This window comes from Anabas testudineus, chromosome 4, assembly GCF_900324465.2.
Source record: "Anabas testudineus chromosome 4, fAnaTes1.2, whole genome shotgun sequence".
Taxonomy (NCBI): domain Eukaryota; kingdom Metazoa; phylum Chordata; class Actinopteri; order Anabantiformes; family Anabantidae; genus Anabas; species Anabas testudineus.
Genome location: NC_046613.1, coordinates 24,924,228 through 24,946,469, shown reverse-complemented (window position 1 = coordinate 24,946,469; position 22,242 = coordinate 24,924,228). Strand labels below are relative to the sequence as shown.

Genomic DNA, 22,242 nt, shown 5'->3' with positions numbered 1-22,242 from the left:
AGAGCTGGCAGACATGATGGAGAGAAGGAAGGTAGATGTACTGTGTGTGCAGGAGACAAGGTGGAAGGGCAGCAAGGCACGTAGTATCGGAGGAGGATACAAACTGTTCTACCATGGTGTTGATAGGAAGAGAAACGGGGTAGGAGTGATCCTGAAGGGGGAGTTTGTGAACAATGTTCTAGAGGTGAAAAGAGTCTCAGACAGGGCGATGAGCATAAAGCTAGAAATTGAAGGGGTGATGATGAATGTAGTCAGTGGATATGCTCCACAGGTTGGCTGTGAGTTAGAAGAGAAGGAGAGATTCTGGAGTGAGTTTGATGAGGTCATAGAGAGTATCCCCAGAGGAGAGAGAGTTGTTGTTGGAGCAGACTTCAATGGGCATGTTGGTGAGGGCAACAGAGGTGATGAGGAGGTGATGGGCAGGTTTGGTGTGAAGGAAAGGAATCTGGAAGGACAGATGGTGGTGGACTTTGCTAAGAGGATGGAAATGGCTGTAGTCAACACTTACTTCCAGAAGAGAGAGGAACATAGAGTGACATACAGAAGTGGAGGTAGGAGTACGCAGGTGGACTACATCCTATGTAGACGAGGTCATTTGAGAGAGGTTAGTGACTGCAAAGTGGTGGTAGGAGAGAGTGTAGCCAGACAGCACCGCATGGTGGTGTGACCTGGAGGTCAGGAAGAAGAAGAGAGGGAAGACAGAAAAGAAGACCAAGTGGTGGAAGTTAAAGAATGAAGAAACTTGTGAGGAATTCAGACAGACGTTGAGACAGGTTCTTGGTGGTCAGGATGAGCTTCCAGATGACTGGGAAACTACAGCAGAGGTTATCAGGGAAACAGGTAGGAAGGTGCTAGGTGTGTCATCTGGAAAGAGGAAAGAAGGTAAAGACACTTGGTGGTGGAATGAGGAAGTACAGGAATGCATCCAGAGGAAGAGGTTAGCTAGAAGGAAGTGGGATGTAGAAAGGACTGAGGAAAGTAGACAGGAGTACAAGGAAGCACAGCGTAGAGTGAAGAGGGAGGTGGTAAAGGCCAAACAGAAAGCTTACGATGAGCTGTATGACAGGTTAGACACAAAGGAAGGAGAGAAGGACTTGTACAGGCTAGCCAGACAGAGAGATAGAGATGGGAAGGATGTGCAACAGGTAAGGGTGATTAAGGACAGAGATGGAAAGGTGCTAACAACCCAGGAGAGTGTGCAGAAAAGATGGAAGGAGTATTTTGAGGATCTGATGAATGAGGAAAATGACAGGGAAAGAAGGGAGGAAGATGTGGATGTTGTGGAGCAGGAAATAGCAGAGATTGGAAAGGATGAGGGGAGGAAGGCTCTGAAAAGGATGAAGAGTGGAAAGGCTGTTGGTCCTGATGACGTACCTGTGGAGGTGTGGAAGTTCTTAGGAGAGACAGCAGTAGAGTTTCTAACCAGTTTGTTCAATAGGATTCTAGAGAGTGAGAAGATGCCTGAGGAATGGAGGAGAAGTGTTCTAGTTCCGATCTTTAAGAACAATGGTGACGCGCAGAACTGCAGCAACTATAGAGGAATAAAGTTGATGAGCCACACAATGAAGCTGTGGGAAAGAGTAGTGGAAGCCAGGCTTAGGAAGAAGGTGGAGATTTGTGAGCAGCAGTATGGTTTCATGCCCCGTAAGAGCACCACTGATGCCATTTTTGCTTTGAGAATGTTGATGGAAAAGTACAGAGATGGTCAGAAGGAGCTGCATTGTGTCTTTGTGGATTTAGAGAAGGCGTATGACAGGGTGCCGAGGGAGGAGCTGTGGTACTGTATGAGGTCGTCGGGAGTGGCAGAGAAGTACGTCAGAGTAGTTCAGGACATGTATGAGAGAAGTATGACGGTGGTGAGATGTGCTGTAGGTCAGACAGAGGAGTTCAAGGTGGAGGTGGGACTACACCAAGGATCAGCTTTGAGTCCCTTCTTGTTTGCTATGCTGATGGACAGGCTGACAGATGAGGTCAGACAGGAATCTCCCTGGACAATGATGTTTGCGGATGACATTGTGATTTGCAGTGAGAGTAGAGAGCAGGTGGAGGAACAGGTGGAAAGGTGGAGGTTTGCTCTGGAAAGAAGAGGCATGAAGGTCAGTCGTAGTAAGACAGAATACATGTGTCTAAACGAGAGGGATCAAGGTAGAAATGTTAGGTTACAGGAGGCTGAGGTGAAGAAGGTGCAGGAGTTTAAGTACTTGGGTTCAACAGTTCAGTGTGATGGAGAGTGTGGAAAAGAGGTGAAGAGGAGAGTGCAGGCAGGTTGGAGCGGGTGGAGGAAAGTGTCAGGAGTGTTGTGTGACAGAAGAGTGTCAGCAAGACTCAAAGGAAAGGTCTACAAGACAGTGGTGAGACCAGCTCTGCTCTATGGGTTAGAGACGGTAGCAGTGAGACAGAGACAAGAGGCTGAGATGGAGGTAGCAGAGATGAAGATGTTGAGGTTCTCCTTAGGAGTGACCAGGTTAGACAGGATAAGGAACGAGTACATCAGAGGGACGGCTCACGTTGTCTGTGTTAGCAACAAGTCAGAGAGGCCAGACTGAGATGGTTCGGACATGTTCAGAGGAGGGATAGTGAGTATATTGGTAGAAGGATGTTGGAGATGGAGCTGCCAGGCAGGAGGACAAGAGGACGACCAAGGAGGAGATATATGGATGTTATAACAGAGGACATGAGGTTGGCTAGTGTTAGGGTAGAAGATGTTCATGATAGAGTGAGGTGGAAAAGGATGATTCGCTGTGGCGACCCCTGATGGGAAAAGCCGAAAGAAGAAGAAGACTAAATTATTAAAGTATCTATCTAATTATTCATTTTATTATTTAATTTACTAAATTATTAAAGTATCTATCTAATTATTCATTTTATTATTTAATTTACTAAATTATTAAAGTATCTATCTAATTATTCAATTTATTATTTAATTTACTAAATTATTAAAGTATCTATCTAATTATTAATTTTATTATTTAATTTACTAAATTATTAAAGTATCTATCTAATTATTCATTTTATTATTTAATTTACTAAATTATTAAAGTATCTATCTAATTATTAATTTTATTATTTAATTTACTAAATTATTAAAGTATCTATCCAATTATTAATTTTATTATTTAATTTACTAAATTATTAAAGTATCTATCTAATTATTCATTTTATTATTTAATTTACTAAATTATTAAAGTATCTATCTAATTATTCATTTTATTATTTAATTTACTAAATTATTAAAGTATCTATCTAATTATTCATTTTATTATTTAATTTACTAAATTATTAAAGTATCTATCTAATTATTCATTTTTATTGAGTATTAATTTTTTTAAATTAATAAAGTATTTATCTATCTATTTTATTTATTATTATTATTTTCATTTATTAGAAAAAGGGTGAAAAAGTATTCCATAAAATCATATAAATCATATAAAGGGGACAAATATTATGATTAAAGATTGTGATTTTTATTATACTAAATTGCATCTATAATATACAAACATTCACAATATTTTGTACAATCACTTTGTGCTTCTCCCCCGGATAGGAGTGAACTGTAAGACAACAAGTTTACATAAACTCTCTATATAATTTGTCCATGGTATACACAGCATAAAAATAAATCCATACTCAACACCAGTATAATTTCTAATTCTATCATTTACAAATTCACTTAAAAAAGAATCATATGAAGACAATGTCAATATTATTGTATGCTTCTACCAATATGAAGACACATGGTGGGGAGTCACACACAAAAACGTGCGCTGTGGTAGCTATGTAACAATTTGGCAGGATATAGTTTTTTCTATCTTCGTAATATTTAATCATAAATGCACACATTTTTTTCTTCACATCTTCCCATTTTCTTGAAGCCGTTCATAGACACACATACTGTATCTCAGCTGACATGACATTATCAAAATATCACACTCCGTCAAAGATACTGTACACAAACACCAAACCCTTACAACTGAACACGCAATAAATATCATGATAATCATATGCAATAGAACATGTTGGCTCTAAAATCACACACACATCCACTCACACACATACATTCATGTAGGAAACACTGCGAACATGACGGCTACGTAACTACACCTGCTAAAGGGGAGGGACAGAACCACGTGCTCTTCACTCATCAGCTCTGCTCACATGTGTGAGTACAAAACACCCTCTGGATGGCGTTGGATTGTGTCAGCCAGTGCAAAAGCTAGAAGCCACCATGAAGCAGGGCTGCAGCGTGCGTCTGGGCTCGGATCTCTGGCAGTCTGGACTGGGTGTTGGATTTGATTAGGGGATCGGTCCATTTTCGTTTCTCAGCTTTGAGAAGTTGATCACGCTCTTGGAAAACAGTACAAAACCTAGTTTGTTAATGACAAAAGCAAAAACCAAACGTGTCCTGTAAAAGTCCTGTAAAACCAGACGGTACTTAAACTGTTTCACTTTTTAGTGATTTGATTAAACACCAATATCATCCACATGGGGATGAAATAGATTAAAATTATAGCTGATATTAAACTTCAGTGGTGCTTCATTTAACTTTTCTCCACCCTGAACATAAAGAGCAGAATAGATCATGGATGGATGGATGCAACCTGCCACAAACCAAAACAGCTCAGCTGGGCCTTGGTGGGACAATTGGCCACTTTGCCAATTTAAATAGTGTTAAATGTGGGTTCATAGAATTAAACTTTCCAACATTAAACCACCTGCAGGTGTGAAATCTCCTGGTGTGCTTCTCTTTTACATTAATTACAGCTCTGGTCATAAAGGTCATTAAAGTCCAGCACAGCAAAGTGCTCCAAGTATCGTTCTTCGAAAGGTCACAAGCTCTTTCTCTAAACTGTACATTTAAATTAACCTCACAGCTCTGTGAAGGCAGCAATCTGCATGGTGAAACTGCTCTGAACACAGCAGGCTTGTTCAGAAATCCTTTTATAACCCTGACACTTAAGTATCGAGCGCTGCAGCAGAAACACACCTTTCCACAATGAATAAACAGCATTATCTGCAAGCAACACATGACAGAAAGGTGGAATTTCAGCAGCAGTGTGTACGTTCCTGCTGATTGCATCTCATCGGGCAACTTTCCAGGCCATCCTACATAATTTCTCACTTTCAAATGGTTAAGAGTTCAACTGTGAAAAGGACAACAGCTCATCAGTCAGGTATGATGAAAGAGCCAGTTCGACAAAACACAGAAACTGAAGAAACGTAGATGGAGGAAAGTGTGAGAGCTGATCAGAAAATGAACCAGGAAACAAGGACTGTGTGCATAAACCTGTCTCTGTCTGGATTTACACAACCCACAGTGTACGTTTGTCATTAATAAAGCGTTCAGATCCTGACATGGGATTTCCTGATGTAGGAAAGTCAGATGTTGCAGAACACACACTAAAAGATCCGGAGCCGTCAAAGTGATTCAACAAAGAATGAAACTAACGTTTTCACCTACTTAACTCTTCTACATCTCCATTAGTGACTTCTCACGATTCAAACCATAAGTAGTAAAAAAAAAAACCTTTTCAGGGAATGTAATTCACATTTGTAGTTAATGGGGTCAGTTCCTGTTTACCACACTCTCTGTTTAACTGTATGCAGTTTAAATACACGTCCGACTAGTATTAGACTTTTCCGTGGGACTGGTTTTTGGACTTGTGTCAGTCTTGTCCTGTTTAGTCTTCGTCTCAGGTGATTTTGGCTGCAGCCCTGCCTGGGAGTTGTGCATTGGTGGTGTAGCCCTAAAGCATCTTTCAAGCCAGAAACAGCACTAAGTAAGGCCGGTAACAGTTAATGGCCTGTAGGTATATTTTCTTAAAGTGGACCTAACTATTACGAGCTATCTCTGAAGCAGCCTACTTGATTTTTCAGCAGATGACTCACTGAACGACTGAAACCTGTAAACTTGTGGACACGAGCAGCTGTGATGGCGTGAGTTTCTCTTGTGCTACACTTGGAGGAGAGGCAGTGCTTTGCTTTCCTGTGGACCCGTCTTCTGCTTCTTCCGACAGTGCACTCCAGCAAAATTTGAATTTGGTGTGTTTGAAACAGTGCGTAACCAGAAGACCCACTGTCCTATAATCTACCGTCATGAATCATCAGCTCTTCAGAAATGTGGTCAGAACTTCACCACATTTTCTTTCTGGCTTCCCTTGTTGTGCTGTCGCTGTCAGTTGATGTTAAATAATTCTACTTTACAGATGTGTGCTGCACTTCAGTGTTGACTCAGTCCCGCGGTCGCTTTCTTTTATGTTCATTTCCGTAGGATGAGCTATTTAACCTGTTCCATGTACAGGGCTGTAAACCAGCTTGTTGGGACGGCGTCTTTACTTAGAGGTTTTAACAGCTCTTTCATTTAAGGTCACACTTGGATCAAATGTGGCAAATTTTTGTTAGGGAGTCCCTGAAATGTAAAAATGAAAGAAAAGGTTTTATATTGTTGGTAACAACAATATAAAGAGATGACAACAGCACCGATAATCACGAAACAAAGTAGCTGTAGTGACTCGTTTTTTGCCACGTTCATGTCAAGCGGTAGAGAAGGAACGAAGGGAAAGAGTAACCATGACCTGAACCCTCGTCCTGTTCTAGTCAGTCTTATGAGAGATAAACTCCAATTCTTCAGTGAACATCACATCGGGAGGTGAACTGTTAGCTTTAAACTGTTTACAACAGCTATTGTAAAATGTAATCTGAGCAGTTTACTGTGTTAAAATACTGCTTCTTCAATACATGTAGTACTCTAACTACTAAATCTCTCCATTTATTTACCTTCATCAACAGACTTCGGCTGTTCGACCACACATTTTAGGCACCTGCTTTGATATATTGGTGGCTTCACAAAACCTTTTTTTTTCCCATTCATTACTACGTGATGGAAAAACTCAGCTAAAGTATTTAAAACATGAAATCATCTAAAGAAGCTGTGAACAAATCAACGAGCTCACAGCTGCTAGAATTTAAACCAGATCCTCAACAGGGGTTTTGTCACTTTTTTAAACACATCAAATTCAGGTTAGTTTGGATTGGGGTGCACTGCTGCTTATCGGTCTATATAAGGGCCAACCTCGGTACCTGGGGAGGGACGGGGATGAGACTGGTTATATAAATGTTAGTAGGCATAGGGATTATTGACTGCTCACAAACATGGACTGAAGCAGAAAGTGTGCTGAGGAATGTTACAACAGTTAATCTGTTTTTATCTTTTTCTCGGGAACCTGGGGGGGGGGCGGGGCGATAGCAGAGGGATGACGCGCGGTGGACGATCAACAGCACTTCTGAGGTAGCTGGGCGGGCTTGTCGGTCAATCTGGTGGTCTTGGAGCCTGGAGCCGCGGGCGCCTCGACGTCCACGCGCTCAGACATCTTCACACAGATGATGTCGACCAGGCGCTCGAAGACCTGCCGCACATTGATGTTCTCCTTGGCGCTCGCCTCGTAGTATTCGAACCCTGCAGGAGGAAACGGGACAGTAAGAAGGAGCTTTCAGGCCGTCTTAACGAAGACTGGACTCTAAACTCCACACAGAAGTAAATGATTTCATTGCTCAGTTTAAAGCACAGTTCCACCAAAGTGAAGGACGTCAGCACCCTGTGAGACAAACTGGATGTAGTCAGGTTTTTATTACTGTACACAGTATTTTTTAACAAGCACAGTGGAACTTCTTGAGCTTTTTTTTAGTTTGTGTTTGAGAAAAATGTCTTTTTTAATCACCTGTGACTCATAGATCTATTTTCAACAATGAGTCACGTGTTGCTTTGTTTAAAGGCGACAGAAGTTTCAAACCTTCAAAGCTCTATTTTTAGGTCTTGAAAAACTTGCTGCTTTATGATTTAACCTATTTACTTAGTATACTTTGCATATAAAGGTGTGTTTGCTGTATTCTTCTTCCCACTTCACAAACAGCTTAAGCCCAGTGAGTCTTTTTCATCTGGAAGATCCAAGTCCAAATATTTGTATATGATATGACACAGGTCCAGTCGGACACAACTTCACTCACTCCCGTTTTTCCCTGTTCCTTACGTTCAGCTCCGTCTGTAGCTGCTCATACAACACGGTTTTGTTTATATCGTTTTGCATGAGCAGAGTCTCTTATACAATCTTTTTGCTGATGTGATGTGCTCTCTAACTTTAAACTGTACGAAGATTATTACCACACAACTTATTCCACTGGTGCCTGCAGCGTGTACATTATTTCAGGTCTTGCATCAGTGAACAAACAGCTCCAAGCAGCAGAGTTGTAGTACCAGTACTGTGCATGGCTAAAAACATCTTGTTGGCTTTGGAAAATAGGCAACACACTTGTAGTACTTCAGTATTCCTCCGTACACACCCCCGGGGGTAAATTCCTTTTCCCTGGAGTTGAGGTCAACACAAGTGCACGTGTTTTTTCTCACAATAAATATCTGATTTGTATAAAAGTGTCTGCTGAATGTAAATTATCTCTGATAATGAGACATTTAGTACTGTAGCTGAGTTAGGAGTAAGGTTCTGAGGTACTATGAGTCATTTTGTTCTTTTTATTTCCCCATATTTTCTTTACTACAGCTGTGGTTGTTCTGCAGATTCAGATTATTATTACAAAATATAATAGATAATAAATTCTGATGTATTATAATAGATTTAAATACTTTGTGTATTTAATTCTGCATAAAGTACCCTCAACTATTTTAAGTAGTAGCAATACATAAAGTAATAAAATTACCTGCTGCATTGTTCATTTATTAATCCAGAAATCATTTTCCTATAATATAAACTATCATTATTCTGAAATGGGCCCTTAAATGAGTTCTATGCACATCGTGATGCTTAATGTTGGTGCAACCTGATCCAGATTTACACCAATGTGGCTTCTTTGGCTGCATCAGGTAAGACGAGCCCCCCCCCCGCTTTCTACTCAGTAGTCATGTTAGGAGTTCTGTTACCATCTGAAACCTGAGATAAAGAATATTTTCTGGAGGATTTACGTTGTGAAACCTGAGTTAAACTCACCTAACTGGTCTGCGAGGTGTTTTCCCTTCTCTGGTGGTACGACTCTCTCCTCGTCCATGTCACACTTGTTGCCCACCATGATCACCTGGGCATTATCCCACGAGTATGTCTTAATCTGAGTGGCCCTGAAAACACGAAACACAGAGACGTCATCAGCTGCATCTCACGTTCATCTCAATCTCTTGTTCATCAGTCGATCACACACCAGTCCTGGACGGCGTTGAAGGACTCCTCATTGGTGATGTCGTACATGAGGATGAAGCCCATGGCACCGCGGTAGTAGGCTGTAGTGATGGTGCGGTAGCGCTCCTGACCCGCTGTGTCCTGGAGAAAAACACATCAGCTTCAGTAATTCTACTCAGAACTTCACTTCACGAAGTCACAACTGGAAGAGCGTCCTCTACAGGCGGATTCTTTAAGCCTCAACATCAGCGGTGCAACAACAAACCTGTGTTTTCAAAAGTGATGAACATCCAGTCTTTGTGTGATAGTGGTGGTGCCATGTGTAGAAAGTTCAGGTACTCAGCAAAATGAATGAAACTCTACCTGCTGGAAATTGATATTCAAACACCACATGTCACTAACTTACTTTACAATGAATGGACCTTCACACAAAAACACAGATTTGACAATATGTGCATTCAGACCATTATATGCAGCGGAGAGAGCAGCACAAGTTCAAGCAGACTCTGACCCAACATGCTGTCAGCTCCACAAGTGGTTTCTGGCTCGTGTGTAATATTTCACACAGACATTCAGCAGTAACCAACACACGGCTTTGGATTTGTGCAGCTAATCAGTGATCAAGGCTGCTGCTGCTGTCAGAGTGTGTGTGTCTCACTCTTTAATCTCACGGGGAACAAAAACAGTCGCACATGTTTTCATCTCCTCTCTGACTCTTATCTAACACACCGATCGATCCACAGCCGCCAGTGCAGATCGCAGCTCGACTGCAGCCAACCAGCTGAGCCTCAATGTGACTTTCACGCCCGTGACGCCGTCCTCCACTATTTCATCTTCACTACAGCTGGTGCAGACAGTCCTCTAAATTTAGCTCTGTTGTGTTTCTCTGCACTCATTCACCAATGACTGTTTTTCTACAGCGAGAGCTTCTGTGCACTTAATTAACTGGGATTTGATGTAGAGCATGATAATAAATATGCACATACTGTATCTATGTGTGTGTGTGTGTGTGTGTGTGTGTGTGTGTGTGTGTGTGTGTGTGAGAGAAAGAGAGAGAGAGAGGGAGCCACAGCAGCTACAGTAATCATGGGATGGGGGGGGATAAGCAGAACTGCATGTAGTGACCTGTCGCCAGCGTCTTTGATTTTAAAAAGGGGACATCACTGCAAAGCAACAACACTGCCAAATATAGATGGACAGCTGAACTTTATGTTCATGAACACCATGTGGAATAATGTGCTGATCAGCCTCCACTGTTCTGTTTCAGCCAGATTCAGGGGGTCCAGTCCACAACAGACCAAAACAATACGAGTCGTACACGAGACATGAAACAAAGATGATCTCCAACTGATTTTGATTTTCTGTCCGTGTTATATGATAATATCAGATCATTAACCTGTAAACACCATCAAATCGCTTGTTTGTGGATTTTAACATTACATGACTACAACTCCCATGATGCTCTGATGATCTCCTGCATTTGTGTTATTGTTTATGTTGTCTGTTCTTTGTGTCTATTTTTACTCATCACTGTGCTTTCAGATTGAATCAATCTGCTCTGATTAGCCCTACTTATGTCAGGGCCGCCCCCTCCCACACTGCCTCACCCCCCAGGACTCTCTGGCCTCTGCCAGGTCTCGACGTCTTCGCCCCAAGAGGTCTCTTTAATTGCCACCGAACGCAGCGCTGTTTGTTTGTGTGTGTGTGTGTGTTAGTGTGAAAAGCTGCTGCCATGGCAACAACATCACCATTGATGATACAAGCTGTAGCTGTAGTCTGTCTTTTCTCTTCCTCCCAGCAGCTTGTGAGTGATGGAGAGAACATCATGTCACCATGCTGTACAGTAAATGATGGTTCTGTATGTTCTGTCACATTTTATCATAGTATACTATTAAAGTAGTATATATATATATATATATACTAGTACTATTATACTAGTATACATACATACATTGCTCTAACATGTTTTATTTTATATTCCAGTATAGTATTTGAATTATACTGTACTATAATACTAGAATACTGTATATTTGTATATATCTTATGTATAATACTGCATTGCTTGTGTTATGTCATATTACAGTACGTTACCATGTGCTGTGTACCACCATATAGTAGCAGTAGCAGCATATTATACATGTCGTACTACATTATTAATCTTGTCATGTTTCATAGAATTCATACAAACTCCTACAGTTCCGTTTTGTCCATTAAGCTAAAAGCTCTTTCACTATTCCAGCTGTTTATTCTATAAAGAGTTTGGGAACTCGGAGTCCATCCATTCTCACCCAGATCTGCAACTTGATCCTCTTGTCGTTGCGATACACCGTCTTAACCTTGAAGTCGATGCCCACGGTGCTGACGAAGGAGTTACTGAAGGAGTCGTCTGCGTAGCGGAACAGGAAGGACGTCTTTCCAACGCTGCTGTTCCCGATGATCAGCAGTTTGAACATGTAGTCAAAGTTCTGGTCGGAGCCGTCCCGCTGGCCGAAACGTTGGTCTGCCTTCGCCATCTGGAGTTTTGGTAGGATGAGTGACAAAAAGCAACAGTCAGCATAAAGAAAGGACTTTGTTTCTAGCGTAGAAGACACTTTTTAAAATCCAGTTACGGTTTAACATGTGAAGCTTGAGTAGTTCAAATGTGTTCCCTGTTTAAGAGCATCCTTAAAGCTTCAGCATCACATGTGACAACAGAGAGTTTTACCTCATACAGTGTGAATCTGTTTTAGTGAGTGATGGACGCCTGTTTGTCCCACATATTATTGAATAAATCAGACCATGTATAATTTGTCAAGGTTGTGAAAAGACTGAGTCAGGTACAAACACGTCTCAAATAGCTTCTTCACAGTGACAGGTGTAATTTGAACTATATCAACACCTGTGTCATGAGCTGAAAAACATACTAATCTGCTCCTCTCTGTTCCTGGAGAGCTGACATTTGAAAGGTTTTTACCCCACTAGGAACACAGAAGAATGAACGAAGCCAAATGTGATTCAGCAGTGTTAAACAAACAGTCGCTGTCGAGTCACATAAAGTAAAAGAAGAGCTGCCTCTCAGGTGCAGCCCGCAGACAGGTAGAGGTCGTGTGAACGTTCGGCATGTGCACACTGAATGAATGTGAGCAGCAGATGAGTCACAGCTGAAGATCCTGCTGGGTTCAATCTAGCATGGATGGTTGTGTCATCTGCTCCGTCAGGGACCGGGGGAGGATCTGACATTCTACTTCTCGCTGTGGGAATGATACTCTGACACGGCTAATCTCTGGATTTTAATGTGACTCATTCGACCATTTGGTGGAAAACAACAGACTTTTTTCTATATGTCAAAAGTAATTTTGAAGATTCAATACAAGCAGTTTTGAAGTGGAGCTGAATAACATCTGCTGCAGATCTGTCACTGTGGTGCTGCTGCTTTCTATTCAAGACATGTTATCTATTGTTGGTGAGACAGAGCCTGTGTTCTCACCACACTAATCTTAACCGTGTTTTGATTTTGTTCAGCATCCACAGTGGAAATCTGTCAGAAAGGAGTGTGCTGAGAAAAGACTGAGTGTGAAAACACAATAGGAATGAAAAATGCCAGAGACAGTTTCTAATTACTGTACGTTTCAAACAAACAAGGTTTGTCAAAGTTTGACTTGTAGTTGTGATCCCAGAGATTTATCACCATCTGCACCTTCAGCTTCAAGCTATCAAGTACGTTTACGCTTTCATTACTTATATATGAAATATGAAATACTGCACTTTTAACTCCACTAAAATACATCTGACAGTTTTAGTTAGTGTTTTCTGGATGTTATGTACATCAGGACGAGGGCCCGCGGACCTGGACCTGATTTAGGCTCGTTCAGTGACCCGTTCATGCACTAGACTTTACTATGGAACAGGCTACAAGCTGTGAAATCATCTGTCCATATTTAAATACCATTTATGACATTAATTTATGAGGTCACCATTTTTGCAGCTGGCACAGAAGGTAAGTGCTGCAACCAACGACTGTTTTAATTATTGATTAATTGGTTGATTATTATGTTGAAGAAAATTGTCTGTTTAAAACTCAACAGATGACAGATCTGTAATCCTCTAATTTTGTCTGATATCCAAAAATAACGAGTTAACTACTACTGTCTAAACAGAAACTTACTGATTAATATTCTGTTGACTGATCAGTTTTATAAACACTGTTAAAGCCACGAGCCTCGAACTGTATTCAACACTGTGTCCATCTTTCAGACGTCTGACTGACACGATTTATTAGAAAAGAACCAATTAGTCAACAGAGAGTCATATTCAGAAGTGTGAGCTGCTCCTGTTTGTGAGCTAGACACAGGCTGATGTTACAGGAACACACACCACATCATGCGATAACTTTACATTCATTACTGCACCGTGGGTTGGATTTAACCATCCAACCAAGTGATAATAAGTGGAGAGAAACATCTGACAATCGTATGAACGTGTACTTCAGTAAAACTACGGACTGTAGCTCAAACACAGCGAGTGCAAAGCTGCATGAAGAATGAACAATAAAGTGACTAACGAGCGCCACAGATACATGACATCCTCTGTATATTTACTATTATTGAGTGGAAACGAGGCACCAAGAGGCAGGAGTCTGCTTATAATACTGTTAATACACTATCAGCATTATTTAACCATATGGAAAATACAGAGAGAAACAAACTGTGTTTGGCTGTAACTCAATGTTTCGTGTGACCTTTGTGTGAAATGTGTGATGACAACTGAACTCATCCGCTGATGAAGACCGTGAGAAGTGTTGGTGTAACACAAATGTACTTGTCTATTTTATTTTCATGCCACATACTTGTACTCCTACTACTTCTCTGTTCTTACATGTTGTACTTTCTCCTCCACTATCTACTAATAATTATTAACAATATACTTTAAATCTATACAGAACTATTATAAATGATATTTTTGTATGATATAATTATATTGCATTTATTTAGAATTTAGGTAGGAGCTGAATATTTTGAGTATTTTACAAACTGAACAATCAATCATCAGTAAATAAAACTTGATAATGATCTATTGACGTATACACATTTTACTTCTGGTACTTTAGCTGCGTTTCTCTGATTATACATGCAGAACATTTACTTGTGGTGTTAGTATTTCATGAATATTGGGTTTATATCTCAGATCATTTTATCACATTATTGAGAAACAACTTTTGTTCTTAGTCTTTAACAACCGCTCACTAAAACGATTCATCTTTAAAAGAAACAAACTGAAAAAAGAATGAAAGATAAAAGCAGCAGAATGACACAGGATCCTTCTTCTGTTCATTTGAAATATTTAACTGAGACAAACACCGTGAACCCACTCCTCATCCAGAGGCTCAGGAGCTGTAGTTGAATCCACTCAGGAAACAAACAGCAGCAGCTTTAAGTTTACTGCTAATTAGCAGGTGCTAAACTAACACGGTCATCATTACACCTGTTAGCATGCTAGTATTAGCATTTAGCTCGAAGTTCACCTGTGTCGAGCTGGTGATGTCTGTTTTTAAAGTGGTCAAATTCTGCTTAATTCAGAGTTTAGATTTGATTCTGGATCCACTGATACTGATTATATGACACTAAAACGTCTCCTTCGAGCTCCTGTGTCTTTAAGGCTCCTTCTCCCCTCCCACTCTGTTCTGATTGGTTGTCTGTGGAGGACTTCCTGTGGGCTGCATACAGACTTTAACTGTTGTTCTAGTTCCATCTTTGGGAAAGGAACTCGTTCGTTTTCCTCCACCGCCGATAAAAAACTAAACATTGATCTCTGATCAAACTCTAGGACCAGATGTGAGCTCAGCTGAGGAGGTGTCGTCAGAGGCTGCAGGAGGTTTCCACAACACTTGATGTCAGATGGTTGATGTAGCATTTACTAAAGTATAACATCAGATGGTTGATGTAGCATTTACTAAAGTATAACATCAGATGGTTGATGTAGCATTTACTAAAGTATAACATCAGATGGTTGATGTAACATTTACTAAAGTATAACATCAGATGGTTGATGTAGCATTTACTAAAGTATAACATCAGATGGTTGATGTAGCATTTACTAAAGTATAACATCAGATGGTTGATGTAGCATTTACTAAAGTATAACATCAGATGGTTGATGTAACATTTACTAAAGTATAACATCAGATGGTTGATGTAGCATTTACTAAAGTATAACATCAGATGGTTGATGTAGCATTTACTAAAGTATAACATCAGATGGTTGATGTAGCATTTACTAAAGTATAACATCAGATGGTTGATGCAGCATTTACTAAAGTATAACATCAGATGGTTGATGTAGCATTTACTAAAGTATAACATCAGATGGTTGATGTAGCATTTACTAAAGTATAACATCAGATGGTTGATGTAGCATTTACTAAAGTATAACTTCAGATGGTTGATGTAGCATTTACTAAAGTATAACATCAGATGGTTGATGGTTGATGTAGCATTTACTAAAGTGTAACATCAGATGGTTGATGTAGCATTTACTAAAGTATAACATCAGATGGTTGATGTAACATTTACTAAAGTATAACATCAGATGGTTGATGGTTGATGTAGCATTTACTAAAGTATAACATCAGATGGTTGATGTAACATTTACTAAAGTATAACATCAGATGGTTGATGGTTGATGTAGCATTTACTAAAGTGTAACATCAGATGGTTGATGTAGCATTTACTAAAGTATAACATCAGATGGTTGATGTAGCATTTACTAAAGTATAACATCAGATGGTTGATGTAGCATTTACTAAAGTATAACATCAGATGGTTGATGTAGCATTTACTAAAGTATAACATCAGATGGTTGATGTAGCATTTACTAAAGTATAACATCAGATGGTTGATGGTTGATGTAGCATTTACTAAAGTGTAACATCAGATGGTTGATGTAGCATTTACTAAAGTATAACATCAGATGGTTGATGTAACATTTACTAAAGTATAACATCAGATGGTTGATGTAACATTTACTAAAGTATAACATCAGATGGTTGATGTAGCATTTACTAAAGTATAACATCAGATGGTTGATGTAACATTTACTAAAGTATAACATCAGATGGTTGATGTAGCATTTACTAAAGTATAACATCAGATGGTTGATGTAGCATTTACTAAAGTATAACATCAGATGGTTGATGGTTGATGTAGCATTTACTAAAGTGTAACATCAGATGGTTGATGTAGCATTTACTAAAGTATAACATCAGATGGTTGATGTAGCATTTACTAAAGTATAACATCAGATGGTTGATGTAGCATTTACTAAAGTATAACATCAGATGGTTGATGTAGCATTTACTAAAGTGTAACATCAGATGGTTGATGTAGCATTTACTAAAGTATAACATCAGATGGTTGATGTAGCATTTACTAAAGTATAACATCAGATGGTTGATGTAGCATTTACTAAAGTATAACTTCAGATGGTTGATGTAGCATTTACTAAAGTATAACATCAGATGGTTGATGTAGCATTTACTAAAGTATAACATCAGATGGTTGATGTAGCATTTACTAAAGTATAACATCAGATGGTTGATGTAGCATTTACTAAAGTATAACATCAGATGGTTGATGTAGCATTTACTAAAGTATAACATCAGATGGTTGATGTAGCATTTACTAAAGTATACATCAGATGGTTGATGTATCATTTACTAAAGTATAACATCAGATGGTTGATGTAGCATTTACTAAAGTATAACATCAGATGGTTGATGTAGCATTTACTAAAGTATAACATCAGATGGTTGATGTAACATTTACTAAAGTATAAAATCAGATGTTGATGTAACATTTACTAAAGTATAACATCAGATGGTTGATGTAGCATTTACTAAAGTATAACATCAGATGGTTGATGTATCATTTACTAAAGTATAACATCAGATGGTTGATGTAGCATTTACTAAAGTATAACATCAGATGGTTGATGTAGCATTTACTAAAGTATAACATCAGATGGTTGATGTAGCATTTACTAAAGTATAACATCAGATGGTTGATGTAACATTTACTAAAGTATAACATCAGATGGTTGATGTAGCATTTACTAAAGTATAACATCAGATGGTTGATGTAGCATTTACTAAAGTATAACATCAGATGGTTGATGTAGCATTTACTAAAGTATAACATCAGATGGTTGATGTAACATTTACTAAAGTATAACATCAGATGGTTGATGTAACATTTACTAAAGTATAACATCAGATGGTTGATGTATCATTTACTAAAGTATAACATCAGATGGTTGATGTAGCATTTACTAAAGTATAACATCAGATGGTTGATGGTTGATGTAGCATTTACTAAAGTATAACATCAGATGGTTGATGTAACATTTACTAAAGTATAACATCAGATGGTTGATGTAACATTTACTAAAGTATAACATCAGATGGTTGATGTAGCATTTACTAAAGTATAACATCAGATGGTTGATGTAGCATTTACTAAAGTATAACATCAGATGGTTGATGTAGCATTTACTAAAGTATAACATCAGATGGTTGATGTAACATTTACTAAAGTATAACATCAGATGGTTGATGTAGCATTTACTAAAGTATAACATCAGATGGTTGATGTAGCATTTACTAAAGTATAACATCAGATGGTTGATGTAACATTTACTAAAGTATAACATCAGATGGTTGATGTAGCATTTACTAAAGTATAACATCAGATGGTTGATGGTTGATGTAACATTTACTAAAGTATAACATCAGATGGTTGATGTAGCATTTACTAAAGTATAACATCAGATGGTTGATGTAACATTTACTAAAGTATAACATCAGATGGTTGATGGTTGATGTAACATTTACTAAAGTATAACATCAGATGGTTGATGTAGCATTTACTAAAGTATAACATCAGATGGTTGATGTAGCATTTACTAAAGTATAACATCAGATGGTTGATGTAGCATTTACTAAAGTATAACATCAGATGGTTGATGTAGCATTTACTAAAGTATAACATCAGATGGTTGATGTAGCATTTACTAAAGTATAACATCAGATGGTTGATGGTTGATGTAGCATTTACTAAAGTATAACATCAGATGGTTGATGTAGCATTTACTAAAGTATAACATCAGATGGTTGATGTAGCATTTACTAAAGTATAACATCAGATGGTTGATGCAGCATTTACTAAAGTATAACATCAGAACATGAAAAGCAGAATATGATTCCTCTGTAGCTCCCACAAGAAATTGAATCACGTTACTCTCCATCAGTAAAAAGCAGCATAGAAATCACAACAAGGCCTCTTTAGACTACAGCACCAGAAAATATTGCAGAAATAAAAACTAAGGCTCCATAGACACAGCAGGTCTCCACAATCCTCCTTTTCCTTCTAGATAACGTGTTTCCACAAACTCAACACAGACACTTTAAGACAATAAGACGAGAAATATTGTGGAGATATTTGGTGAAACGTCAGTAGATTAAATGTAAACTCACACAACATAACATCATTAATCCTCCTCTAGGAAACTGGAACACACACATGAACATGACAAAATTCACAGTTCCAGTAGAATCCAGAGTGGAGACACTGAACATTCCTACAGGGAGAAAACACATCACAGACACACCAAGAGCAGATGGAGGCCAACAGAGGCTCAGTTCCCCACAGTGACACACAGACTGAATCTGTTAACATACATGATCAAATATCGAAAACACATTGAGAGTAATGATCCAAATAAAACGTGTGTAAAGAACAAATGATCAGTTAGATTAACATCAATGCTGAGCACCACAGGAGCACTGTGTGTGTCTATAGATGTATGATAAGGATCATTATGGAATATTATGGTTTAAAGTGTCTGTGTAATGAACGAGACTCTTCATTTGAAGATGATTTTACATATTAGCTCCACTGTCGCTGGTTCAGGTGTAATCGACGTTTCTGGATCCCAAAGCTTCAGCTCGGTGTGTGTGTGTGTGTGTGTGTGTGTGTGTGTGTGTGTGTGTGTGTGTGTGTGTGTGTGTGTGTCCATTAAACGCTGTTAAACGCTGTTAATCGGTGTCGTCGTGTCACCGCCGGTCATCGTGTTTCTGTCTGTCTTACCTCTGTTGGGCGGATCTGATGCTCTCTCTCTCTCTCTCTCTCTGCACCTGAGGGGAACAGCTCGCTCGCTCGGACTCCAGAAATAATATTAATAATAACAAAAAGCACCAAATGTGTCGGATCTGATCCACGGAGGAGGTTTGTAGTAACCAGAGTGGAAACGTTGCTGCTGAAACGAGCTGAAGCCGCCTGTGAAACGTCCCCGCGGTCGGCGCGCAGCTTCTTTACGCACAGCTTTACGCTGACATCCTGCGTTAATTCAAGGTGGAGCGAAGCGATGGGAATATGTGCAAAGGCGCCCGCTGCCTGTCACCTCCTCCCCCTAAAAATAGCCAGCACAGACTTCCCTGTGAATGAACAGCGTTTTATTTTTTCTCCTCTGCCTGATTCCTCCGCCCTATCACACGGCACATCTCTGCAGACGCTTGCTGCGATGACTCATAACCGACGCACTGAAGCGTGTAATTGCTTCAGCTGCAATAAGAGAGACATCTTGAAAAACGGGGAATGTGCATGTTTGTGCTGCTGCAACAAACAGAAACACACACACGAGCACAGGTGTGTGTTCAATCTGACGTTGAACGCACTGACCTCTGATCCCACAGAGCATCGTTCAGGGGTCAAACTAACAGAAGGAGGGACACAGTTTACCTTTGATTGTCAATTATTTTGTCATTTATCAGACAAAAACACCAGATATTTAATTCTTCCTGTTGTGAAGATTCAGCATTTGTCACACTCCTCTGCAATGAATTATAGTGTATCATGGTCTTACCAAACAGCCCTGCAGGGTGCAGGGTGCAGGGAGCACATGTGTCACAGAGTTCAGGTCAAAAGGTTCACAATGACCATAAAAAGATGTAGGATGGGTGGGACAGGCAGCTTCTACCAGCCCAGCTCCTCTCTGTCTGTGGCATTATAACATGTAAAAATAAGAATCAGAAACTATAATTATTATTATTATAGTTCAGGTATTATTTGTACTGTGGAGCATTCCAATCCTACAGTGGAAGGTTTGAGGACGCAGATCTCAGAGGGTCAGTTTCTGGTTCCTGAGACAGAGCTGTGAACAGACACTCGTCACAAAGACAAGTAGAAAAGAATAATGTCCCTGAGGGACGGTGTAGCCTTCAGACAGCAGTCAACGAGAGCCGATCAATACAATACAGACAGAGACAAGACTCAGCAGCCACTTCATTAGGTACACCTCTTTAGACATGGTCAAAAGGACGTGCTGAAGTTCAAGGAGGCATCAGAAGGGGGGAGAGGTGGTTTAAGTGATGGTGTGAGTATTTCAGAAAGTGCTGATCTACTTTCATGAACAACTGTCTCTAGAGCTTCCAGCGAAATGTCTGAAAGAGAGAATCCACCAGAGTCCTGGTGGCCAGAGGTCAGAGCAGAACGGGCAGACGGATTCGAGCTCATAGACAAACAACGAGAGGTCAAAGAAGCACTTGTTACGACCACTCCGAGGCTATAGAGCTCACTAATTGGACAAGATTAGAAAAACATTTCCTGTCTTTGGACTTTACGTTGTGCCTTTGTTGAACAGTTTGTCTTGTTTTTGACACCAGGCAGACAAACGGATGTACAGAGTCAGCGTGAACAGGAGGCAAAGCTGAGGCATAAACCTCGAGTGAAGAAGAGCAGACGAGAAAAGAGACCAGGAAATCTTACAGAGTGAAAACCCACAGGTACAGAGAGGCTCGGTACACAGTGAGGGTTTCAATCCAGTGAACTAGTGAAGGTTGGTGAGTCTGGTACCTGGTGAAGACTGAGTCTCACACAAGAGTGAGACGACGAGGACACCTGCTGGCCGAGAGCAGACAGACGCTTTGTGTCTGTTTGTAGTGATTTTTTATCTCTGCTGTCACTTTACAGCTCCAGATTCTTTGTCCCTTTGTTTCTAGAACATTTTGCAGCTGTAACTAATTACGTTTACTAGAGTATTGTGATTTGGTAGAATTTCTATTTTACCTGAGTACTATACACTACTGCATAGTTATAGTACTATTACTATTACTACTACTTTCAGAGTCAAATTAATAAATGCAACCACAAGGGGGAAGAATCCAGTGTCATCTAGTTCCTGTCAGAAGTCTGGATAATTGCAGAGGGCTGTGTCAGGAAGGGCGTCTGCTGTAAAACATTTACCAAATCAAAGAAGGAGAAGAGGAGGAAGCCAAGAGTGTAGGACTGATAGTAGGGAAAGGACGTACAGCAGGTCAGGGTGTATGGACCGGTGCCAGGAGTGTGATGGAAAATGGAAAGAGGAGTTTGAAGAGTTGATGAATGAGGAAAAGGAAAGAGAACGAAGACTAGAAAGAGGGAGGGGACTTTAAGTAGTGCTTGGTGCGTGGGACCAACCTGTGGCTATAAATCCATATTTCCTGTCGGACTCCTGGTGCTGTGTTAAATGCAGCTTTCTTCTTCTGTGAAGTCGTTGGTTCTTCTTCTGTCTCCTCACTGGATCTTTTAACCTGCACAAAGAAACTCCCCTTTAAGAAGGTAGAGGTGTAGGTCAGACAGGTGACCAAGGTGAGAATCATGACACGCTTCAAGAGATCTTTTTGTGCGGCCTGGTATCAATTGACCCACGGACCGGTGCCGGTCCGCGGCCCGGGGGTTGGGGACCACTGATGTAGTGGACAGTGTTAAATGGAGGCAGATGATTGGCTGTGGAGACGCCTGAAAGGAAAAGAAGAAGAAGAACTTTTCAGATTCAGGTTAATAAAACAAAACACAGTATAATTAAAAAAGTTATTCAAATTACAACGAGTACATTGAAAACAGGTGATAATTATATCAGCACGTTGATTAATTCTAAACTAATAATATCACAGAACAATGGGAACTGAGTGTTTGTGCTTGAAGATCCTTTTACTTTTGGTACTTGGAGTAGATCTGACATAATATGTTGTACTTTTACTAAAGTACAATGTTGAAGG

The 22,242-nt window shown here is 39.8% G+C and overlaps 1 protein-coding gene across 1 annotated transcript; it reads right to left on the bottom strand.

Moving 5' to 3' along the window:
* Positions 1-5,506: 5,506 nt before the first annotated feature.
* On the bottom strand, positions 5,507-19,553 carry rab3b (RAB3B, member RAS oncogene family). The gene is made up of 5 exons (XM_026343597.1): positions 19,295-19,553; positions 11,465-11,689; positions 9,199-9,317; positions 8,994-9,118; positions 5,507-7,453 (listed from the first exon to the last, which is right to left on the bottom strand). The coding sequence occupies exons 2-5, from the start codon at positions 11,687-11,689 to the stop codon at positions 7,269-7,271; spliced, it is 654 nt and encodes a 217-aa protein (XP_026199382.1). The 5' UTR covers positions 19,295-19,553; the 3' UTR covers positions 5,507-7,268.
* Positions 19,554-22,242: the final 2,689 nt, after the last annotated feature.

Excerpts from the sequence above, each read along its gene's own strand:
- rab3b (XM_026343597.1), bottom strand. The coding sequence starts at position 11,689 with ATGGCGAAGGCAGACCAACGTTTCGGCCAGCGGGACGGCTCCGACCAG. Across the intron at positions 9,318-11,464 it reads GGATCAAGTTGCAGATCTGG|GACACAGCGGGTCAGGAGCG; the intron begins GTGAGAATGGAT and ends GTTTTTCTCCAG. Across the intron at positions 7,454-8,993 it reads ACACCTCGCAGACCAGTTAG|GGTTCGAATACTACGAGGCG; the intron begins GTGAGTTTAACT and ends TTCCTCCTGCAG.